At 40.9% G+C, this 25,563-nt stretch overlaps 1 protein-coding gene across 1 annotated transcript in view; it reads left to right on the top strand.

Moving 5' to 3' along the window:
* MACF1 (microtubule actin crosslinking factor 1) overlaps positions 1 to 25,563 on the top strand; it is a 297,622-nt gene that overhangs the window by 232,776 nt on the left and 39,283 nt on the right. The window contains 10 exon segments of the mRNA XM_039850987.1: positions 16,247 to 16,408; positions 16,593 to 16,763; positions 17,402 to 17,568; positions 19,100 to 19,259; positions 19,613 to 19,939; positions 20,810 to 20,894; positions 21,395 to 21,636; positions 22,311 to 22,517; positions 23,861 to 23,980; positions 24,394 to 24,501. Of these exon segments, the coding sequence (XP_039706921.1) occupies positions 16,247 to 16,408; positions 16,593 to 16,763; positions 17,402 to 17,568; positions 19,100 to 19,259; positions 19,613 to 19,939; positions 20,810 to 20,894; positions 21,395 to 21,636; positions 22,311 to 22,517; positions 23,861 to 23,980; positions 24,394 to 24,501 (1,749 nt within the window).

The following is a 25,563-nucleotide window of genomic DNA, read 5'->3' as shown; positions in this document are numbered from 1 at the left end:
TTTTTTGGTTTGTCCTCCTACCGTCCAAACATGTGATTCCTGAAATTCTGTCACTCGCCTTCTTCCCCACTCCACAGGTGAACTCTGAGATATCCAACCCCTCACTGTTCTATGGGAGAAGGCTTCCAAAGCTGTATCTCTACCCTGAACATCAATCTTTTGTGTGAGAGGCCTTCCTAGACACCTCCATATGGATAGCCTTTGAGTACTTCACACTCAGTATGCTCTACATTGACTGTATTATCTTCAAATATTTTCTTCCTCCCTGCTGCCATTTTATAGTAGTACTATGCCTTCGGGAATCCAAGAATAATACTACAGCATTATTTTAAATTTATTTTTCCCTTTAACCTCTACCTGCTATCTGGTCAGTTTTGAAATCCAAATATCCTGCCTCTGCAATTTCTTTTATAGCCCCCTTCCTCATTTTCACAAGTTCAGGCTTTTGTTACTTCTTTCCTAAAATCCTCCTAACTGATTGCTCCAACTTCAGTATTCATTTGTATGATCTATCTGTACATATTAACACGAATGCAGCATCCCTAGACCTATACGCTCAACTCCAGGAATTGTTACTTTGGACAGGTAAGTTTACCATCCCAAGTTTCATTTATAAATTAAGGATTTGGATTTTTTTAATGAGAAAATATATATTAAATGGCAGCTGAGTGAACACTCATTCCCAAATTCTTAGGAAACTTTTCACACACCACTCAATAACTCTCATTACTCCTGGTAGATTTAAACAAATAAATCTTGACATAGTAATGGTTTTCTGAATAAAGCATAAATTCTTTGGCTTAGTATTTAGGAGCCCTCACGAATTGACTTTGAGCTACTTACCATTCTGACCTCTCATTTTTCCTTTTCATACACCTTGTTTTCAAGCCACACTAACTTCAGATTTGCTTCTTTAGGGTCTCTGCCTTTTTAGTTTTCCTGCCTCTATCCCTTAGAAATTCTTATCTTCATCATATCTATATATACAAGTCCTAAAGAGTAAACTTAATTTTCTCCATAAAGCCTCTCTGCTCCCCCGCCTGCCTTCTTCCCACTCTTTTGTCAGGTCTTTTCTAACTTGCAAAGCCCCATGCTTTCGTCATCAGCACTGTCTTGGTGAGTGGCTAAAAGAGGGATTAATACACTGTCTTTTGGAAAGTCTACAATCAGGAAAGGGCTTACAGGGGTCATGAGAGTTCCTGCAGGGCATGTGGCAAGTTTTCTCATGGGTTCAGGAATACATGAGAGCTCAAATAGCGGCAAAATCCTTAGTATCCCATGTAGAGCAAGCTTTACATCTTGCTCTATTGCTTAATAAGCCATTCAGTAGCCATGTTTATATAATAAAAACATCGAAGGGTGGTAGTGACTGATGCCCAACAGGTACAGACTAATATACTGTGGAGTTTCCACTTGCTACTAAATAAATGCTTATAAAGTCTAGAGATCCTAAGATGAAAGGCATTTAGTAGATTTAAAATGTGCAAGATCCAACCAGTCTTCTGTATCCTACTCTAGTCAGAACTAATCCTCCAGGAGAGGGGGTGGATGAAAAGGCATTATCAAATCTGAGGAAGTGTGGATCTGGGGTCTCCAGATTGTCCTAGGGGTCTAGTGGTTTAAGTCTGGCGCAGAAAAAGGCAAAGTGCCAGGTCCAAAATTTGGAAAGAGAGCTATGCTAGGGCATGTAGAGACTCTACCCGGCTGTCTTTAATTAGGAAGACAGCAGGAAGGGCCAGGATTGTTCTTTCTTCTAAGTTCACTGAAGGAAAATCTGACACCAAATTCTGTTCTTAGGAATTTCTAAATGAGTAGAGAATTCTTTGAACTCTGTAATCAACTAACTGGAAACTAATTTGAAATTTGGCTTCAGCATATATATTCGTGGTTACAGGAGTAGGAAGAGCATCTGAAGTGGTTCTTTGGAGCTCCCCGTACTTCTTTTTTAAAAAGTTTACACACAGCGTATATAATGAACAGATGTTTTATGTTGTTGTTTGTGTTGTTGTTGCTGTTGTTGGAGCTATCAGGGTAACAAGAGTCTGAAAGCTGTATCAGGTATTTATTTCAGTCACTGCAATGGTTATTGGCAGAGTTCCACATACCAAAACTAAAGAGAAACTCATGAACAGATAAAAAGACATGGAGGAAAGAGACATTGTGCTTCCTCTCTTGATTTCTTTCTAAACATATCAGTGAATAAAAAAAGAAAAAAAAATAAGGAGCAAAGCACTCTTTGGCTTCTTGTTTTGGGTTGGGGGATTGGTCAACTTTATGTTATCCTTTCTACAGAGTTGTGTTTGAATTTTTGGAGGTTTTCTCTGTAATACTGTCCTAAACTTTAGTCAGAGAGAGTGTGACTTAAGCTAAAAAGTAATTTGAATCTGAACTTCATAGTTGCTAAAATGCTCCACTTATTTGTATTATAATCTGAAGCATTGGTGAGAGTGGTGAAAATAGGGTAGATAGGTGTGGGGTGGGATTAAGAAAATATTGAATTGATTGGCAACTGACATGGTGAGGAAACAGGAAAGGAATTTCTGCCCATGAAGTTTGTGATTCCAAATCAAGATCATTCTTTATAATAGAATAACCATCCACCCTTAGTCCAGAGCCAGAATTCCTCAGATTCTTCCAACCAGAGGGGCCCTGGCACAATAAACAGCCTGTTATGATATCTGAACACTTAAGTGAGTGTATTTGGCTAGGGAGATTTGCTAGTGAAATCGATCTTGCCTTCCCTGGGTTTTTCCAATTGTACTGAATAATTAAAGGAAAATTAAAACCTGGATTCCCTGAAATGTTAAGTATCAGATTTGTAAGTTGATCAAGCCCTAAGACACAGTATGTCAGTTAGATAGGACCTTAAAATTTATTCTGAACAAACTAATAGAGGATTTGTAAATTCGTTTCCTCAAATCTCTACCAAGTGATTGCTTGAATTTCTGCTCAAATACCTCCAGGGTCAGGAATGTCATCACTTTAGGGGCCACCCTATTCTTTGAATAGCTGTGAGAAAGCTCTTTGTTGGTTGGAATTCTGCCCTTGGATCTTAATGTGCCAGCTTAAGGAGACATCCAGAACAAGCTTCCTTCCTCCCACATCCCAGTCCTTCAGATATTTCTTGTTGATCATATTGCCTGAAACCTTCCCTAAGTTAGGCATTCTTGGTTCTTTCTGCTGTTTGTTCCTCAGAGGACAAGGATTTCTAGTGTCTTGCAGTATAGGACCAGGAGGACTCAAGATTCTGGGGGCAGCTCCTTTAAAAGTTTTAGAACTAAAGAATATTAAAGTTAGAAAGTCTGTCAAAACAATCTAGTCTGCACCACTGCCGCACCTCCCCCGCCCCGCCCCGCCCGGGTCAGTTTACAGACGGGGAGAGAGTCTTTTGGATTTCAGTGGGCAGAATTGATCAGCAGCCTCTTTGGAAATGAGAAATGAAGTGTAAATCATTTTGCCAGTGAAAGGTCTTTTACTTACTTAATTCTGATCACAGGCTTCAGCCTATACCTCATTTTTCCCAAGGACCCCTCTGGCTCCCTAAGTAGGCCTAAGGCCCAGCTCAAGGTTTCACTGTTTGATCTCCATACACCAACTGTTGGCTTCACTTAGTGTTTGTGTAAAGAATAGAAATAGCTTTCCATAAGTTTGACCATCTATATTGACCCTAGGTCCAACAGAGATTCGGAAATTTTAGATCTCTTTTGTTTTCCTTTCAGAAAATAACCACAAAGGGAGCAGAGTATTGCACTCCTTCAGCAAAGTAGCTGCCTCTGGTGGACAGTTTCCTGGGTTGCCCTTTGTACTTTCAACAGTCACCAGGTGACTGACTGTATGGCTTTTCTAAAAGCCAAAAAGCTGTGGATGGGATTGTGGGCCACCTTTCTTTAGTATTTTGCGTCTTGAAACCTTAAATACAGACTCATGCTTTTCAGTTAGCCCCAAGGAGGCTCAGGTTTCCTTGGGTGTGGGCAGCAATAAAGGAGCCCAGGTGTTTCAGTTTGGGGCATTGCAGCTGGCATCTCCACTGCCTCCTTCCCCCAATCCCTATTCCTCAGTTAATGACACTACTCAGGTCTGTGGGCAGCGAGATCCTGGTGGGAAAATGGACCAAAACCTAATGTACATGAGAAGGGGGAGAGAGAAGGTACCTGTAGTTTATCCAATAACTTGGACTCTGAGCGTGACTGAATTCCTTCGGACACCCGGAAAGTACTGGGTTTAAGGCTAGAGTGTTCTTGGGCCCGGCAGGGGCGCGCTAAAGGTGACATTGGAGGGACTCGGACAGCCTTTGGCTGCAGAGCGAGGCAAGCGGCCCGCTGCAGCCGGCACGACCCTGCCGGCAGATGGGGCCCCGAGTGGCCCTTGCCAGACAGCCTGGTAGCTGGAGGAGGCGGGGGAGCCCCTTCTGGATTTGCTCGCCCTTGGACTGAGAACTGAGCCCGGCGGGTTGGGACCCAGCGGGGGCGGCAGGGGGCTTGACAGGCAGGAGGAGGGCGGGCCTTTCCTTTGTCAGGGGATTTGCGCGGCGCGGCCGAGGCTCGCGCAGCGCAGCGCAGCTCCCTTCCTCTCGCCCTCTCGGGGGCGGGGCTTTCCCTCGGGCCTGGGGGCGCGGGGGGCGTGGGCTTGCTGAGCCGAGCGGCTGGCGTCCTTACTCCCTCGCCCAGAACCGCGCAGCAGCCCCTCCTTCGATGCCTCGGTCTCCAATCCTCTCCGCCGCTCCCTCTCTCTCCGCTCGAGTCGCTCCTTTTCCCTGCCCCCGCCGCGGCTCCGCCTCCGCCCTCCTCCCCTGGGCTCTCCGCTTCGCGCTCCCGGGCTTCCAGGGGGGTTGCCCGGGCGGGGCGGCGCGGCGGCGCGGGAAGGGGGAGAGAGCCGCTCGCCAGCCTAGCACTTCCAGCGAGCAGCGGGCGAGCGGGCCGCGCTGCGCGACGAGAGGGAGGAGGGCTCGCCCCCGCCCGGCCCGAGCGGAGCCTTTTGTTCCCAGCCAGAAGTTTGCATGCCGGGACCGTGACAGCTGCGGGCGGGGAGGACGGCGGGACTGGCGGCGGCGGAGAATAGAGACGGCTGCTTGACATGCAGCCCACGGCACGGCGGCTGCGGGCCGGGGACTGGCGGCGGCGGCGGGGGAGGTGTCGCCCACAGCACGCGGGACTCAGCTGCCGGAGGGACAAACTAACTTCCTGAGCGCGGGACCGGGAGGCCGCCGCGGCCCGGAGCCACCTGCCAGCCTGCGGTGAGGCGACCTTGGCCCTTGGGGCGCGTGGCATGGCGCGGGGGAGTGGGCCGCGCTGAGCTAGACCTTCCAACAGACCCTCGGCTGCTGCTGCAGCCTGCCGGCCTCTGAAAGGCCGGGCGCCGGGCTCCACTCGCCTTGTTTTGCGGTCACAGCGAAGGGCTGTTCTGGGAGCCACAACAATGCCATGATGTTTTGGAGACAGGAAGCCCCAAGCTGGCCCCGAATGAAGGACTTCCTGTGTTTAAAGTTGCAGGAATATCCGCCTACCAGCCCAGTTCAAATGCAAACACCCGAACTAGGGAGGACGAATGGCTAATTCAGACCAGCTGGACTCCTTATCCAGGGTTGGAACTGAGGATAACATGAAAGGAATTCTTGGGAGCTTGGGCCATACATGAAGACTAAGGGGCTGTGCCATTGTTGTTAAAGGACACAATCGGTAAATCCTCTGCTTCCAACTCTGGGAGAGAAGTGAGTGAAACTAGATATTGAATAAGACTTGTCAATATCACGTGATTTTTTTTTTTATTGACTAAATTGGAGCAGTGCTCTTTTAAAAACAGAAGCCATACAAGGAATTATTTTATGTTTGTTGATTAAATGGTCACTTACCTGCAACTATGAGGCTGCTAGCCTGTGAGGAAAAAGCTGTTCCTCTTAGAACTTCCCCCCGAATGGTTTCAAAGTGGGACTTCCAGGCCTTTCTGAAGGGCAAATCCAGTTGGTTTGAGATTATGAATATGTAAAGAGGTTTTTAATTTATGCAGAATGCATTTTGGGGGAACTCATGAAAAACTTTTAAAAGGTTGAAGGTTCATCTTGATTTAAAAAGTATGGGTAAGCCACTCAGCAGGCCAGACTGTTTAAGGCAGAACCCCACCTGCCTGGGGAAAGGAGAGGAAGAGGATGGCTATATAGAGGATTGCTATGTTCCACAGCGGTCTATATATGACACAATGAGGATAAATGAACAAATTGACCAGGGGTCAAAGCTTAATCAGACTTCAAAGAGCACCATGGAAAAGATGGAAGGAAGTAGTATATCCAGCAATGGTACGTTAGGAGCAGCATCTAATGTTTTTGAGTCTAGAGCACCAGAAGGCAAAAAACTGGATGAGAGAATAATATTTGATGCACTGAAGCTAAGCAGCGATGTGCAGAAGTCAGCACCTGTTCCGCCCAGAAGGCGACCAAATGCAGAACGCAAAGACAATGTTAACAGGAGATCATGGAAGTCCTTCATGCCACCCAATTTCCCAGAATTTGCAGAAAGGATGGAAGCTTCTCTCAGTGAAGTTTCAGAAGCTGGTGCTTCAAATCCTTCTTTGCAAGAGAAAAAGGACTCCAGTTCTGCATTAACAGAAAGTTCTGGTCATTTGGACCACAGGGAACCTCAGTCAGAGTCAGTAACTCTGGAACATGTGTCCAGATCCATAGGTGTTCCAGAAGTGCAGGATGTGAAAAACTTAAGTGGAGACTGCCAAGACTTCAGATTTCAGCAACACAGTGAGAGCTCTCCCCATGAATTCCAGCCTCTAGAATCAGAAGCTGTAGCAGCAAGTGGTAACACAGATGTAATGCAGGAACACAGATTCTCAAGTGCAACCTGGCCCAGAGCCATGAAAAGTTTGACTAAGGGAGGCTTCAGTGAGAAGCAGCACCCCCTTGGGGACACAGCTTGTACTGTGGAAATGCCACCTCTCTCCCCTTGCCTGAGTGAAGAGCTGTTGGATCCAGAATTGCATGTTCTCATAACTCCCAGCCTGAGAGAGAAAACAGAGTCTGAACTAAAGTTTGAGGAGGATGAGCGATGGATCATGATGGAGGCTGAGGAGGAGTGGGAGGAGGAGAAACTGTCAGAGAGAGGAAACACTTTTCTAATGGCAGATGAGAAGAACAGTCTGGCAGATATTTTTGAAGAAAGACAACAAGCAAACACTATGGCACTGGTGGAGGACGGAGCCAATGGCTCAGCTGCTGTCTTGGGGACCTTTGACCACCTAGCTCTTGGTCAGATTTATTGTTCTGATGACCTACAGCAAGCTAAGAACCCTTTGGCTTCTGTTCTCAAGGATATACCTCTTGATTACAGTTATGTTGTCACAGGTGAGAGTGTAGTGGATGAGTCGATAAACAGAACTGCTCAGGAGCTGAAGGATCTTGTTTCTGATTTAGAGAGCACTGTTGGTCCTGTCGATTCAGAGCAGCTTTCTGACACAGATTCAGTGCAGATGTTTCTTGAACTTGAAAAAGAGTGTTTATGTGAAGGAGTAACTCCTCTAGTTGAGCTGGAGAACCAAGCCTCTTTTGAAGGGCTGGCCCCATCCCAGGATGCAGAAAATTCACTGGTAATTAGTCATTTTCCAGGGGCTGCCTTAGAAAAGGAACACATAGGACTTTTAAAGGTAAGGATAAAGGACTATGATACTGGATTGGATTGTGAATATTTTCATGCCCTGGATGATTCTCAGGTGCCTAATGCTGTGGAACTTGTTGACCACTCCGATACCAGGAGGGACACTTCCACTGTTAGTGAGAAGAGTGAAAAAGTGCCTTTTAGCCCCTCGACTGCAGGGGAACTTAAATTCAAATACCCTGCTTATCTGGAGTCTCTGGGAGAGCTGGACCCGAGAGGACTGCCCAGCTCTGATCACAGGGCTTCCCCTGAAGAAAACTTATCAGCCTTTGAAGCTGAGCTTGCCAAAGAAAATGGCAATTTGTCCCAGGTAGACTGCAGTCAAATTGAGGGGAACGTTGAAGAGCGTGTTGAGAGGGTTCCCCTCAGTTCTGCTTTCAGCTATAAACTAACAGATGTTACCTCAGGAGCTGAAGTAGAGATGTTATCATATGGTTCACATTTACTAACAGATGAAATTCATTTGAAAACTGAGCAAGGAGTTATTAATCAAGAAAATAACAGTCCAACTTCCTTGGGAAATGTGGACCCTTGTGAATTGTTGTCCATGGAGACAGTTCACGGTGAGGCACAAGAGCTGGGTTATGAACCCCAGCCTTTGGAGGGCCAAGCCTCGGCACATTTTCATAGAGACTTCCCAGAACAGGCCTTCCAGGGACTTCAGAGGATGTCTCCAGAGCCAGAGATTCTGAATCTGCACCTGCTGGGTGGAGGATGGAGACATAGCAGAGAGGAAACTGTGAACGACATAAAGCCCAAGCCAAATGTGGTGTCGTTGAAGGGAAGGGAAACAGAAATGAAAGATTCAGATTCATTGCTAAATATCTCGGTGGAGGAACAAATTACCAAGGCTAGTAATACTGAACCAGTTTTGGAGGAATGGATACCCATCCCACAGAAACCTGCCCCAACTGCTGCAGTGCCCATTATAGAAGATTCCCTAGATGCTACAGTGCCTGCCCCAGAGGGGCCTGCTATAGCTGCTGTTACAGTGCCCTTTCCAGAGGAGGACATACCAGTTGCTTCAGTGGTCACCATAGAGGCACATTTTCCAGCTGCTGCAGTATCAGCCCTAGAGGGGGCTGCTGCCCCAGCTACTGCAGTGCCTACTACAGGGGATGACATCCCAGAAGGTTCTGTCACCCCAGTTGCTGCAGTGCCTGCTTCAGAGGAGCCTTTTACCCCAACTGTTGGAGTGCTCACCCCAGAGGAGCCTACAGCCCTAGCTGCTACAGTGCCCATCCCAGAAGAGCCTGCAACTCCAGATGCTGTAGTGCCAGCCCGGACGCCGGCCCCAGATACTGCAGTGCCCCAGAAGGCCTGCAGCCCCAGCTGCTACAGTGCCCGCACCAGAGGAACCTCCAGCCCCAGCTGCTGCAGTGCCCACTCAAGAGAAGCCTGCAGCTCCATCTGCTGCCATGCCTGCCCCACAGAAGCCTACAGCCCTAGTTGTTACAGTGTCCACCCCAGAGGAACCTGCAGCCCCAGCTGTTGCAATGTTCACCCCAGAGGAGCCTGCAGCCCCGGCTGTTGCAGTGTCTGCCCCAGAGGAGCCTGCAGCCCCATTTGTTGCAATGCCTGCCCCAGAGCAGGCGTCAACTGCAGTTGTTGCAGTGCCTGCCACAGAGGAACCTGCAGCCCCAGTTGTTGCAGTGCCCACCCCAGAAGAACCTGCCCCAGCTGCTGCAGCCACCCAGAGGAACCTGGCCCCAGCTGCTGCCCTCCACAGAGGAACCTACAGCCCCAGCTGCTGCAGTGCCCTCCACAGAGGAACCTACAGCCCCAGCTGCTGCAGTGCCCTCCACAGAGGAACCTACAGCCCCAGCTGCTGCAGTGCCCTCCACAGAGGAACCTACAGCCCCAGCTGCTGCAGTGCCCACCCCAGAGGAATCTGCAACTGGTGCAGTGCCTGTTATGGAGGAAGTTTTCCTTGCTGATGTGCCCTTCCTGGGAGATACTGCCCACACTGATTCAGTGCCTATCTCAGAAGAAGGAACTTCTGTTCTAGAAGAGGATCCTCCTGCTGGAATGTGGATCAAGGAGGACCTTGATTCCCCAGCATTTGGAATAAAGGAGGTGACAGGCACAGTGCTTCTTGGGAAAATGCCTCAGGCTGCAACTGATGGATTAAATTCAAATGAGGTAATTGTTGCTCGTTTTGTTGAAGGATCTGGAGAGTATAATGAGGTTTGCAAGTTCTAGGACTTGGTGGTGATTAGAAAGGGCACAGAATACTTTGTTTCTCTTTGGGATGCTTGGGCTTTTCTGGTTTTTCTATTGAGTTTATTGGGGAAGAGGGAGAATATGCCTTACTTTCATCTGGCAAAAACTTTATAATTCATATTCCATTTTTTATTCAGTGATAACCCAAGCCCAAAGAAAACAGGAAAGTAAACAGTTATTGGTTTACATTTTGACAAAGATTATTAGAAGGAGAGGATGATTCTGCTTTTGAAAATTACAGTGAGCATTTTCTTTCCTAAATTGAGAGACTGCTAATTGATCAGTGATGTCAATAGTCAGGTAAAGACCAGAGAGTGGACTTTGGGCTAGGACATGGGATATTTAACCATTCTGGGAAAATTAGATTTTCTGAGTCTCCAATTTCCTCATTTGTGATAATAAAATGAGATAACCCATTTAAAGCACTAAGTGTATATAAGATTTCAATCACGGTCAATATCTGTCGTCTCCTCCTTTCGAATAGTTATGTTGGTTAGTTGAAAGAATTCACCAAAGCAGGTTAAAAACAATATACAGATCTGTGAATAATAGCTTTTAAATACAAACCTGTTTCTTAAAGCCAGAATAAGGCGTAATAATGTTTATGAAAAAGATATTTTAGTCATCTTGTAAAACTTTGTGGTCTGAGCCAAGTCACTTTCCTGTACCTCTTGTTTCTTAACCTATGAAATAAGGGAATTGGGCTAAGTGTTCTCCTGGGTCTCTCTTAGCTCCTCATTCTGAGATTCTTAAAGTTAGAGAATAGACTATGTTATGTTAGGAAGCTGTTGGGAACAGTGTCCACATCCTTGAGCACTCCTTCACTAGGAAGTGAAGGTTTTGAGATCACCTGTCTGTAGTTCACTGCTCCAGTGTCCTTTGGTCAGTGGTAAGGAGTGGAGTATAAGAGTTAGAAGTTTAATCTAGTACAGTCAGGGATTACTGAGTACAAAATTGGTTTTGAATGTACACCATCCTCAGGACCCGAAACAATATCTTCCTTGTAGTAGGCATTCACTGTTGACTGGCTCCCTGGATGAATGTCAGTCTCCTGAATATCCATGGATGCTTCAAGAAAGATGGGTTCTCTCATCACCCCATTGCAGAGCCTTTCAGGGCAGCCTTAGCTAGCTAGAGCACCACTTAAACAGGCAGTTACCAGCAACGAAAAATCATTCGCTTGTGGGCCATACGCTGCTAATTTTGCCACAGATCTTCCTCCTCAGCTGAGTGGTGGCGGTGTCACCTTGGGCTTCACCAGTTATTTAGAAATGTAGCATCCCATCAAATTAGAATGTATCACCTTTCATATTGATGGATTTGATTCAGTTTTCTGAATTTTAGCAGATTTGGGATTGACACCAAGATCCCAGTAACCTGTCCAAAGTCACAAGCATTCTTGATCATACAGAATATTTCTAGTATAAAGACCACAGCAATCGTCAGTGAAATATAGGAATTAAATTTATAAGGAGTCAATCAAATATGCATAAAGAAAAAAAATTCAGGAAAGCCTCTTTCTTTCAGTCTCTGGGACCTCTGCTTCTCCATCTGCAAAATGAGTAGATGAGGCTAGGTAATACCTAATGATTCTTATAACTACAGGAGGTGGTCATTTTAAGACATATTGCCTGATATAAATGACAGGAGAAGGAAATAGTAGGCCAGCTGCAGGGTAATCAGTCCATCATTATTGAAATGTGGTTACTTTATGAAATATATAGAAGCAGGATGCCTACATCTGTGTACAAAAGGAGAAATATAAGCCATAGCCACAGTCAGGACTGTTACTAAAAAGAATGTACAGAGTCTGTTTTGAAAATATTTATGGAAACAAGACAAATATCATTATAGAGGTAACATGAGTATACAGATTTTGCTAAATTGATGAAATATTATTGAAGAAAAAAAGTTTTTCCAAGATTAGAAAATGTGTGGATTTAATTTCTTCCAAAAGGGTCCATAGAGGCAATTGAACCTGTCATTTTTATACATAAACACTTAGAACTTAACAAGTGGTTATATCCAGAATGTGATTTGGAATGATCTGTTTTAGATCTTCTGTGTGTGTGTATCTATGTATAAATGTACACACGTATACATGGTTAAATAGGTACAAGCTTTCTAATAATAAGAGTTTGGTAGAAGAAGCAAAATGTCAGAATTTGTTTGCTATTTCTATAGTGGGAGTCTAGGCCCACTGAGAGCAATCTGTGGTTATTTAAACGCTCTTCTCATTTATAGACTTCCTTACTCTTGTTTCCAATCACTGGGGAAGAAAAAAACCTTATGTATAAAATAAGGGTTCTATAAAATTAAAATATGCCCCCCAAAAAAGTCTTTTTAAGCAAAAATTAGGTTTGAATCCTCAACTCATAAGCAGAACCTTCATGAATTTGTTTGCTTTCAATAACACCATTGCTATACAAGGATTCGTTTATTCGCTGGATAAATATTTATTGAGTACCTACTCTGTACCAAGTACTGGGGCTCCTGCAGTGAATAGAATTGGGCATGGTCCCTGCCTTTGTGGAACTTATAGTGAGTGAGACAGACATTAAGCAAAAATGACACAAATGTAGTTATAAATTATGATAAATGTATTGAATAAAAAATAAAGGCCATGATAACAAATTATAGGGGTATTTAATTTCAACTGTGATGTCAGGGAAAGGATTTTAAAACTAAAACCTGAAGGATAAGTAGAAGTTACTTAGGCAGAGAGTCAGAGGAGAGAGTATTCTAGACAAAGGAAATGGAACATGGGAAGAACTTGGCATGTTAGAACTAAAAGGTGGTGAAATAGCTAGACCACAGTGACCAAGTGTTCCGGAAGAGTGCCTTGAAGTAAATCTGGAGAGGTAAGCAGGGGGCCAGATGATGCAGAGACTGAGGAAGATGTCCTCAAAGGGATCTGTACCTTAAAAACCTTGAGAAGGTATTCAAAGATTTTCGGTAGGGGAGTGAAATGATTTCATTTACTTTTTTTTTTTTAATTGCTTTCGGCTTAGAGAAAACAAGTCCACATTGACAGTAAACGTTCTCAACATCATTTGGGGTTTATAGAGCTCATTTTGTCTTATGTTTTATTAGTCTGTATTATAGATAATTGGTGTAAATACAGAGAACACTTATGGTGTGCAATTTTTTTTTTAAATCACACTACACTGTCTACTCTGTGGAGAATGGATTTAGGGGATCAAAGAGTAGAGAGTCCTGCTAGGTTACTGCAGTTGTCCAGGTGGCTTGGACTAGAGGGATTTAAGTAGATTTGGATGGATTCAAGAAATATTTTGGAGGTAGAATCAACAAGACCTGATAATGGCTTTTATGTTCAGAAAGAGGGCAAGGAAGATATCAAGGATTGAATCTAGGTTCTGGTTTGTACAACTGAAAGGATGGGTACTGTAGTAAGTAGTTGATTTAGGGAAGAATAGGTTTGGAGAGAGAGGAAAATAGGAAGTACTGTTCGATACTGGAATGGGTTAGGTTCGAGATGCCTGTGATTCATTTGTATGGCAGTATTAAAGTAGTTGGATATACAGTTTTAGTGACATAAGTATTTATCATGGTTAGCACTGAAAGCCATAGGAATGGATGGAATTGCCTAGAAGAGTATAGCATGAGAAGAGGGCCTTTTCCCTGCCGCCAGAGACTGACATTTGGCAGTCTAGAAGAGAAAGAGGAAGAGAGCAAAAGGCGTCAAAAAAAGATCAGTCAGGATGAAAACTGGGAGAATGTGAAATTACCAAAGATAAAAGTGTTTTAAGAAGTTCTTTGCAAAATTTTCTGTTTTATGTTCCTGTTGTACCTTATATCCTTGCAATGATTTTTACTAGTATTTTGCTCTGGGAAATGTCTGCCAATACTGGTTAGTTAAGAGCATGGCACAGTCCCATTGAAATACTAAGGAGTCAGAATTTTAATATGTCTAAAGCACTGGGTTTGCAAAACAGTTTTATTTGAGAGTTGAAAGAAAGGAGCAAGTGTTTTCAAATTTACTTTCTCTAACATTCTGTTCACTTGTGTTCAAAATAAATATTTAGATAGTATTTATTTAGAGTTGCTTTCATATATTTTTAAACTTCTGAGAAAATATGAGACAGTACGCATTCCCTGTCAATGCGATCCATAGGGTGGAGGTGGGAACCAAAGAAATCTAATGCTTCTATAGGAAATGTTCATAAACAAAGTAAATCCAAATTAAAAAAAAAAAAAGAATTTACTATGTGGAAGAGATTATTAAGCTATTTAAATACATTTCCTTCTCTGTGTTTAAATTTATATCGCTATCCAATAGAGCTTCTTGCCAAGATGGAGATAGTCTCTATCTGTGCCACTTAATACAGTAGGCACTAGCCACACATAGCTGTTGACCACATGAAATGTGGCTAGTGCGGCTGAGGAACTGAATTTTTAGTTAATATTTAAATAGCCACATGTGGCTACCATATTGGACAACACATAAAGAATGTAAATGTCAGCCAAAGTGTGAGACAGGATTTGATTATTTGTAAACGGGGATACTTCAGTGGACTTGACATCTTCCCTCTGTACATTTGACTTTCTGCTTTCTTTACCTTTCCAACTCCCATCTTAACACCACCGTTTTGTTGCACCTAAGCAACTTAGAACATGGGAGTTGCAGGAGTCCCTCTGCTCTGATTTTTCTGCGGTGAAAACATCTTTGATATAAATTGGAATCATAGCACTTGCTTTTTCTGGGAACCATGTTAGGGAAACAGTCATTTTTAGCTGAAATGCCTTGTAGTATTGCCTAACAAAATATGGTGTAATCAAATTACAGTATAAAATGAAGCCCACTGGTAATTACCTTTGTAACCTTTATTTTTCAGTGTTCCCTGGGGCTTTTCCTCCCTGATGACTCACTTATCCATCCAGCCATAGACCATTCTTTCTAGAATCAGTTTCCCAATCCTCGTGTGATCTGTGGTCTCATATAGGCCAAAATTAGTCTTACCCAAACTTAAATTTTTTTTTTTACATTTATTTTTGTCCTCTTCCATTTTCTGTCATCCTTCAGTCTGAATTGACAGCTCTCTCACTGAAACTGAAGAAACTTTTTTATGGAAGAAAAAGGAATGGCCGATTTTTATCCTCTGATAATTTGAAAGAAATCTGATCTTAGGGACAAATACTTATTTCATTCTTTTGCTTAGAGTGGCAAAAGCACCATTCTCTTGTTTCCTTTAGAAATTTCTAAGTCATGATGGAGCTTAACTACAGTGGAAGCATGCACATTGTTCATTACACTTCTTTACATAGTTTTAGATTTTTGTTTTGTGAACGTGGATATACAGTATATTACTTTTGAAATATTATATATATATATATATATATATATATATATATATATATATATATATATATATATATATATATATATATATATATATATATATCTGCATTTTACTGAGAGTATGAGTCTGAAGTTGTTAAGGGCACTTCCCAGCATTACTGGCCTGTTTCCCTTTGTAATCAGAAGAGTACTGTTTCAGGATTATTGGCTGTGTGTGGTCTGTGGCCCTGGAACAGAGTGGAGTTAAATGGCCACAGGGGGTTTAAGCTATGAGGTTGGCATTTTTCACACTGTTAATATGTTTTGGCTAATTGATTTATCAGTCCTAGTCAGAGAAGAGCACTGCATATATCAGTGGTCAGTTAAAGCTATTCCCCAAGGTATTTTTAATCTTAAATAGTAGTCATTTGGTATCAATTCGTCTCTTTTAGGATTGACATACATCACACTTTTATGATAACTTGAAGCTGATGCTTCTCTCTTCTCTGTAGATTTTTTGCATTAAAAATTAAGCAAACAGTTTTAAAAAAGAAAAACAAGCAAACAAAAACAAACCATGAGTCATTGGGCTAAAGATGTAAGTAGTGCCATAACTCTCTGTAATTACTGGTCCATAGGCAACTGCGTTGAAATATGAAACCATCTGTTTCTTTGATGGTTCCCTGTACAAATGGCTTGTTTTCACTTTTTACTCCTGGCCGTCCTTTGTTGAATCATAAATCTCCCAAGAATAACCAGTCACTCTGTGATGTAGAGCAAGGGTCCCTAGCCCCCAGGGTGGTAGACCGCCACTGGTAGATCAGTACTGTCCGTGGCCTATTAGGAACCAGGCCACACAGCAGGAGGTAAGCAGTGAGAGGGTGAAGCTTCATCTGTAGTTGCAGCCGCTCCCTAGCTCTAGCATCAATCACCACTTCAGCTCCACCTCAGATCATTAGGCATTAGATTCTCATAGGAGAACCAGTCCCTGGTGCCAAAAAGGTTGGGGACTGCTGGTATAGAGGGTCTGATTGCCATTAGATTAAATCATCTTTGGCTTATAATTATCTAGATGTTTCAGAAAGAACAGGTGGATCCTCTTCAAATGAAATTACAGCAAGTGAATGGACTTGGCCAGGGATTGATTCAGAGTGCTGGAAAAAACTGTGATGTGCAGGGTTTGGAACATGACATGGAAGAGATCAATGCTCGATGGAACACACTGAATAAAAAGGTAAGTTGCAAGGGGTGGGGTGGGAATGGAGGGCATAGAAAAGAGACATCTAAATTCAAGGTTTCCACGGAACCTGAATGCAAATAAAAATTTAACAGTCGCAATCTGTAGTTACGAAAATGGATCAGTAGTAATTTAAAAGCTCTCTCCTTTCTTATAATGAGCCTCTGCGTTTGTGATACAGGTTGCACAAAGAATTGCACAGCTACAGGAGGCTTTGTTGCATTGTGGGAAGTTTCAAGATGCCTTGGAGCCATTGCTCAGCTGGTTGGCAGACACTGAGGAGCTCATAGCCAATCAAAAACCTCCATCTGCTGAGTATAAAGTGGTGAAGGCACAGATCCAAGAACAGAAGGTAAGTGAGAATGTTGGGACAGTGAACTGTAACAGCCACAGGGAGTGGCAGACAACACATTTGCTTATAGTTTAAGGAGCATATTTAGGAGTTTTAGTAGAAGCCTCACCTACTTTGTGTGATCCTGGAAAGAAAGGTGGAAATTTATTTATATCATACCTTAATCAACTAGCTTAGTGTGGTATATAGTAGACTGAACAATTTTACTTGTTTGTGAATCCTATTTCATTGTTTCAATAACAGCTTTATCTTGAGGTTTTTAGTGTTTTCAGGGTCAGCAATATTCTAAATAATTGTGTGTTTATGTTTAAGATTCTATCTGTATATGGTTTTTTGCAGGGCAGGGCTTAACTTTCAGTGCATTTTTCTCCTGGTTCAAAGTAAGTTTCCTGTTAGTCAAATAATGACAGTCACTTTACCATTTAAGAACTTAAATATATGAAAAGTTTATATGGATGGTAGGAACAATGCTGTATATCTTATGATTTTGCTTCAGGAAGAAAAAAAACTTCTGTTATTCAGTTAAGCTTAGGATTTGATGGGCTAGGGATTTGGAATTTTGTTTTTTATCCTTATTTCAGATTATAACCTGACTCCATGTTATTACTTTTTATTTGCTTTAAACATGTGTACAATAGTTGCTCCAGCGGCTCCTAGATGATCGAAAGGCTACGGTAGACATGCTTCAAGCAGAAGGAGGCAGAATAGCCCAGTCGGCTGAGCTGGCTGACAGAGAGAAAATCACTGGACAGTTGGAGAGTCTAGAAAGTAGGTGGACTGGACTGCTCACCAAAGCAGCAGCCAGGTAAGGTCAAAGGGGTTTTGGGAATGGGTCAGAGAAGATTCATTTTGTCCCGTTTGTGATGCCTATCACTGAGGTACTCTGAAAGCTCCTTGATGATTCATACAGTGCTTTGGAAGATGTTCAGTGGCTTTTATCTTGAAGAGGGGTACATTCTTAGAGATGATCCACATAACCAGAATAACTTCAGGAAATGAGCCTCAGCTCCTCCACAAATTTCTGAGAACTAGAAGGCTCTTTCTTCTGCGTGTTATTTTGCTGCAGCATAATCATGGTTCCAAATGACAGACACAGACTCCTACAATCCAGCTAGTTATTTTCCGAGTTTTTGAAACAGATTTTTTTCCCCTTCATATTTATAAATAACATCTTCAATACTTGGAATTGGAATTTTTCATATTTCTTTTCTGTTAGCTTATCATAATATTAGATGTTTTTGCATCTAGGAGCTAGTTTGTGGTTCTGTTAAATATAAATGCATTCAAGAAATGCATGAAATTCTAGTTTAATAATAATCTTTAAGATTATATGTTTTAGATGTATTAAAGATGTATTTTGAAGACTGGCATAAACAAACTAAGAAAAGTTTGTCAATAGGACCTGGCACAAAGTAAATGTTCAGTAAAGATTTGCTGAACTAAAAGGCATCATACATTCCCAGGCCTTTTTAAATGACATAGCATTTAGTCTGTTAATGATTCAGAGTCATGGTTATGGCCTTTTATTATTAATCTGGGTGCTAATGCAGTTCTGTAGTTGTTTTTCTGTCTCTTCCTTGTCAGGCTGCTTCCAATATTCAGGCTACCTTTCTCCTTTGTAATTTGCTGCTTTTAATCTATAGAGAACTTGAAATCTAAGCTTAGTATTAATGTTATATTAAATAAGATTTGTGAGCTATAAAGTCCATAGTTCTGCCCTTTGTGTTAGTAAATTCAGTTAGTCTGAGGTCATTTTTTGCCTTAAATTTGGATTCAGACTTATTTTCTGGGGCTTGAAATTGTTAGAAGCCTGACTGGATTTGAGGAGATGGGAAGGGAGTTCTAGTTCATAGTTTGCCTTTGCCCTTCAAATGCTCTCTTCTCGTCACTCAAAAGTGAAGGTAGCAGTGGCAGAGAGAGAAAGAAATGAAGATGGATGATTTTTTGACTATCTTAAATTTTGTTTTGGTCACCTGTTCAGATAATGCATGAGCTACCTTCCATAGGAGAAAGCATTAGAAGGTCTGATTCTCCTACTCATTGTACTATTGCTACTTACTGGGTGCCTTGGACAAATCTTTCTTTAAGCCGTCAGGTTGGTTTTCTCTTTTACAATAGTAGGATAATTATTCTGCCTACTTTACAAGGTTATAACAGACTCAAAATAAGGTAAGGCTTATGAAACCCTTTAAAACCGCAAAGTGCTATCTATATATTCTGTTTACTATTGGTATTTAAAATGTGCCTATGAAGATTGGTCTTTTACTGAATATAGTACTATTATCCGTCTTCATGTGACTTTTTGCCTAAGCAGCTTGTGCTATATATTCGTGTAGGCAAAAACAGCTGGAAGATATCCTGGTTCTGGCCAAGCAATTCCATGAGACAGCTGAGCCTATTTCTGACTTCTTATCTGTCACAGAGAAAAAGCTTGCTAACTCAGAACCTGTTGGCACTCAGACTGCCAAAATACAGCAGCAGATCATTCGGCACAAGGTAGGAAGGAGTTATGGTAAATGAAAACAAAGAACTGGAGTCAGAAGTCCTAGAAATTTACAAAACTACCTGCAACATTCTAAAAGATATGTTTTGTGGGGGCGGTTTAAAGTTTAATTTAAAATATGGTCAGATTATTAATTGGAATAGTCACATACTTAAAAATAGATATTAAGTAATAAGCTACCACCAGAAAAACAGCTTTTGTTCTCAATTTTTATATTATTTTTGCCTTCAATAGGTAAACTTTTTATATTATTATTTAATTATTACTTCATTTGTTATTCATTGTTTTGTGTTTACTTTTCATTTATTTTGTTTCCATTATTCATTTTTTCCATCTGGATTTCCAGGCTCTGGAGGAAGAAATAGAAAGCCATGCAACAGATGTGCACCAGGCAGTCAAAATTGGGCACTCCCTCTCCTCCCTGACATATTCTGCAGAACAGGGTGTGCTGTCAGAAAAGCTAGACTCATTGCAGGCTCGATTCAGTGAGATTCAAGACCGGTGCTGTCGGAAAGCAGCCCTGCTTGAACAAGCACTGTTTAACGCTAGACTGTTCGGGGAGGATGAGGTGGAGGTGCTCAACTGGCTGGCTGAGGTTGAGGACAAGCTCAGTTCAGTGTTCGTAAAGGATTACAGACAGGATGTCCTACAGAAACAGCATGCTGACCACCTGGTATTCATATTTTCCATTCTTATTGGTTATGTTACTAAGTTATTTTGTAATTTATGTTTCTCTTCATTTCTTTTTTATTCCAAACATTTCAACTTTATTTTATATACAAGTACATAGTTACAGACTTGTTGCTAAGAACTAATCTGTTTTCTAATGAATCCATGGAAATACTGGCACTTAACAAACTGAATAATTCTAGAAGATGATCCAGAGTATAGTCAGGGGCCATCTCAGTTCCTGCTCATGTTTTGCATCATTACATAATGCATCATTCAGTTTCCATTTGAGCAGAAACTTTCATAAAACTAGATTGCTTAACTAGTACCCAAGGTTTGATCACATTTCTATAACTTAAAATATTTTTAGAATTTGCCCTTTTCATTTTAATGAAATTTCTTTTGGGATGGTAAAAATAGGCAAAGTGGGGGGTTTTTGTTTTTAATCAAATTCTTCTGCTTCATTGATACCATATATTGAGAGTTTTTAACCAGGATCCGATTTCAGTGTGCCTGTTTTCGCTGACTTTGTTTTGAACTTTCTGTCTTACTCTTTGTTTCGGACATAGTAGACATTTTTGCTGAATTCTGCTCTACCTTTCTTGAGTTCAGGTTAAGTCTCAGTAAATTGGTAAAGCTGATTTAATCCTAAAACTTTTCTATCCAATACAAAGGAAAGCTTCCCTGTAAGTATCCGATTTAATTATTTTAAGTAATTAATGGTGTAACCAAAGAGATAATGAAGGAATCAAATATCTGCTGTTTAAACTAAATTGGTATTCATCTCCTTATTTTAAATTTCATCTTAAGAGGTCTCATTTCTTTCTCTTTGTCATTCCATAGTTTAAGGATTAATGATATTCTATCTTTTCAGGCTTTAAATGAAGAAATTGTTAATAGAAAGAAGAATGTAGATCAAGCAATTAAAAATGGTCAGGCTCTTCTAAAACAAACCACAGGTACTTTGAAAAAATGCATCTTTTGTCACCTCTGTGGTCATATAATTACATATCCAGGGAAAAGAGCACCTTACACTTAGCACTTCTCTTTGTATACAGAAGCTTAGTATTCACTGATTGTATTATTATGTGCTCCCAGAAGGCCGGTGGCCTGGGTTCCTATTTCCTGCTAAATCTTTTGAAAACTAAAAGACTTTGTTGTTGTCTCACATCTGGTAATAGATGATGACTCCCTCTGCCCTCTAATATGTCAAATGCCAGCATTCACTGAAAGGTTATGAAAACATCTAGAAATACCTCCAGTTCAACTCAGATCTTAATAATCTCAGAAAAGACTCCTTTTATTGATTGAAAGGTTTATTTCCTCCCTTAGTGTGGGATGCTAGGTGAAGATCACTATTATAGGGAGAAAGCATATATATGCTCTTGATTTGAAGAAAGGGATTAAGGACTCCCTCGTATTCTCTTGCATATGAATAATTGTGTGTGATCTCCCACAGGTGAAGAGGTATTGCTTATCCAAGAGAAACTGGACGGAATAAAGACTCGCTACACAGACATCACAGTCACTAGCTCCAAGGCCCTCAGAACATTAGAGCAGGCCCGGCAGCTGGCTACCAAGTTCCAGTCTACTTATGAGGAACTGACCGGGTGGCTCAGGGAGGTGGAGGAAGAGCTGGCAGCCAGTGGAGGACAGTCTCCCACAGGGGAGCAAATACCCCAGTTTCAGCAAAGACAGAAGGTGAGCTGTCATTTCACACTATAAAAGGAAAAGAAGTTTCCCTTAGTCAAAACCTTAATTTTAAATACCTAAGTTTGTCAACAACTATCTCTACCTTAAATCTAAACGAAAAATTTCTGCCTGCCTCCTTTCTTGTTTACTCATGGACAGGAATATTTGACATAAAGACAGACCGATATAAGAACACTTGTTATGGTCTGAAGAAGAAAACAGATTGACTCCAAGTCCCTGGAAGGTTTACTTGTACGTAACATTTTAGGAATTACTTTTATGAGTCAGTCTCTGAAGAGTGCTTCATGGTTATATTGGATTTTCCTCCAGTATCTAGTGTAGTTCCGGAGGCATAGAAATACTGTTTAGATACTTATTGAGTTAAATGCCTATGAGTAAAGCAGTATTTATCGTTTCTTTTGAAGTAAGGAGGAAAAAAAGAAAAAGCACTATTTTACCCAGAGACAGTCTGACTCAAGAAGTCTTATGGACAGTTCTAAGCAACAGCTAAACCTAAAATCAGCCTTGGAATGATTGAAAAATCCAAGAAACGAAAAAATAAGTGAAGGAAGGAGGTCAAAGCCCTTATGGGATGTGTGGCAGAGATAGCACTTTCTATCCAGCACAGCTGCTAATGTGCTTAATTTAGCAAGATCTGGCCTGAAAACTCTTTCTCTCCTTAGGAATTAAAGAAGGAGGTCATGGAGCACAGGCTGGTGTTGGACACAGTGAATGAAGTGAGCCGTGCACTCTTAGAGCTGGTGCCCTGGAGAGCCAGAGAAGGGCTGGATAAACTTGTGTCTGATGCCAACGAGCAATACAAGCTAGTCAGTGATACTGTTGGACAGAGAGTGGATGAAATTGATGCTGCTATTCAGAGGTCACAACAGGTAATGTTTATAAACACTTATGCATTGATTTTTTTAGGCAGCGTAGATATATGTGAGATGTACAAAACTATGAAAATATAGCCTCAGGAATAGGAAAAATGAGATCAAGGTAAATCTGATGCAACAGACTCTTTCAGTGATGAGAAGTGATTGGGTAAAGGTATGTGAGGATGGCTCCAGGTTTGACCCAAAATACTTGACCTCTTTGAGTGGAGAACTTGAGGAGGTCTATGCGAGCCCTCTTCTTAGATAATGCCCTGCTAAGAGGCAGGTGGTGATGGGAGTATATAATATCTAGACCCAAAACATCCAAATGCATTACAATCTTAGTTTGATATAATCGGCAGTTTTAACATTAGATGGAAGAGGGGAAGGAATCAAGAACTATAATTACCATCAAATATGCTAACCAAAATAGCAAAGCCATCCAAAATAGAACCTCCCAGTAAACACAGGTGTCATATTTCCCTTGATCTTTTTTCTTCCTGCTTTCTTGAAAAAGTTATTTACTTTTCTTTGCATCTGGATATGCACCTATTAATGTGCTAAAAATAATATAATATTAATGTTCAAAAAAATAATATAACATAACTCTTTGGGTTTATAGTGATAAGCAAATGATTTGTGAACCACATAGAAGTTTGTTCTGACTCTTAAGTGCATCCTCGATGAGTCTATATTGATAACCCTAATCTTGGCCAGAATTCAGTATGAAACTTTCTGTGCTTGGGAGAAGCTTTCTTTCCTCTTTAAATATCAGTGTAGTTTGGCAAAGGAAGCGATAAAAGGTTGAGGGACCCTCATTAAACAGCAGTCACATTAGAACATGTTCTTAGTTTTCCTTTGTTACTGCCTAACTGTTTAAAGGTTTGATGTTCTTTTGGAATTTGAGGCTTCCAAGTTCACTTGATTTAGCTGTCTGCTGCCATGTTAAGTTTATATTTAAACATGACTAAAACCTACTATTCAGTGTATGAATAGGAAAGAGGATTGGCAGAAAGAGCACAGCCTCATAAAAAAACTGATTAGAAGTATATTTCTTTTTAAGATGTCAGTTTCCATTGCCATTGCTAGCTGTAGGACCACTAACTGGGTTCTCTAACATCTTTCTAAAGAATTTGAAATAGGATCAACTCGTATATGTTGAAGTATAATTGGTTCTAAATTGTTTGCATCTTGACTGTGATTTTATGACATTCTCCCCAGTTTTGGCTTTACTTTGTGAGATATAAACTGTGTCATTGAAAATCCAGGCTTTTCTGTGTTGAATAAATTAGAATTCCAAGAAGGTAGACCCTGGCTGCATATATAATATGTTCATTTTTCTTCAATATGTCTATTAGTATGAGCAAGCTGCTGATGCAGAACTAGCTTGGGTTGCTGAAACAAAACGGAAATTGATGGCACTGGGTCCAATTCGCCTGGAACAGGACCAGACCACAGCTCAGCTGCAGGTACAGAAGGTAAGTATAACATTGACACATCCACTGTGTCCTGAGCTCGTATAATCAGCAGTCTCTTAGAGTGACTAGAAGAGTTTCTGACTAGTATTCCAAGACAAGTGGAATGATTCAATGTCATGGTATGGATAGAGGTTGATTTTATAAATATTTTATTAGGATGAGGAAGAGAGAGTAATAGGCTCATTAATCCAGGAAAGGTTAATAATTTTCTGGATGATTTTCAGGAGGAAAGATATTTTTGTTAGCTACTAAAAGATAAACATTGAAGATGTGTGGGTAGGCAAAGTGTCAAACTTTATAAGAATAATTTTGATGTGGCTTTATTAAAGCAAAGAACTTTTCATAGGTTATATCTAACTTTTCACTGACACAGGCTTGGGGTCCTCTTCTTAACTGTAGCTTACTTTTCAAAGGCTTTCTCCATTGACATCATTCGACACAAAGATTCAATGGATGAACTCTTTAGTCATCGTGGTGAAATCTTTGGCACATGTGGAGAGGAGCAAAAAGCTGTATTACAGGTAAATTGCATTTATTAATTTACCATAGTCTTGTCTTGATTATGGTGAATTAGAAGTACAATTGTGAAATTATAGTTTAAGAAGGTTTTTTTCCTCTATTACTAATTATGGTACTAAAGTCCTAAGCGATGTTTTGGGGAGTTCATACTCCTAATCCTGTCTTCACAAATGTCTAAACAGCTGTACTACGTAATGTGAAACATGTTACAAATCCATCTTTTTTATAATAGAGAAATTGCTGCTTATTCTCAGTACATGAGTGATTTAAGAGTTACCTTTCAAAAATCTATGATAGATTTTTCTGAACCATATGCAGAATTTTTTTTTTATAGGTCCTTCCAAAACATAATCCCCATTTCTAAAAGGCTTGGCCAAGAGAGTTAATTTGTATTCTAGTTTCGTTTGTTTATTTTTATAAAGGGCACGGGTAACCACTATTTCCTCAGAAATTTTCATAAATTGACTTAGCTACTCATTCTAAACATATAAAGCATAAATGCCAGGTTTGTGGAGACATTTTTATCAGGAAAAAAGACAAGTGAAACTTGATGGACAAATGACTTCATCTTAGCCCCTGAGATGTTCAGTCTTAAACTGATCTCTTATAATGCTGTATTGAAAGTTGTAAAAGATTATTCACTAAAATGTTAATTTTACTGTATCGTGCTTATGCTATTTTACTATATTTGAAACATTCATATTTTTAAAAATCATACAGGTAAAATATCTGATAGGAAAATAATACATATATGTATGATGTAGAAAATTCAGATAAGTATAAAGAAAATAAAAATTCCTTTTAATCTTACTAGATTAATCTATATTTTTTAATATTTTAGTGTCTATTCTTTTAGACTTTTTTTAATTAAAAGTTATTGGGTGACATCAATTAATAAAATCAAATAAATTTTAAGCGTACAGATCAACAGTATGTCATATATATATTGCGTTGTGTGTTTGCCACCCAAAGTTAGGTTTCCTTCCATCACCAAATATTTTGACCCAATTTTATCCCTGTCTACCTCCCCCACCCCTTCCCTCTGGTAACCGCTAATCTACTGT

This window comes from Pteropus medius, unplaced genomic scaffold, assembly GCF_902729225.1.
Source record: "Pteropus medius unplaced genomic scaffold, Ma_sr-lr_union100, whole genome shotgun sequence".
NCBI classification, from domain to species: Eukaryota; Metazoa; Chordata; class Mammalia; order Chiroptera; family Pteropodidae; genus Pteropus; species Pteropus medius.
Note: the sequence above shows the minus strand (reverse complement) of the source record. Positions and strands in the feature narration are given on the sequence as shown.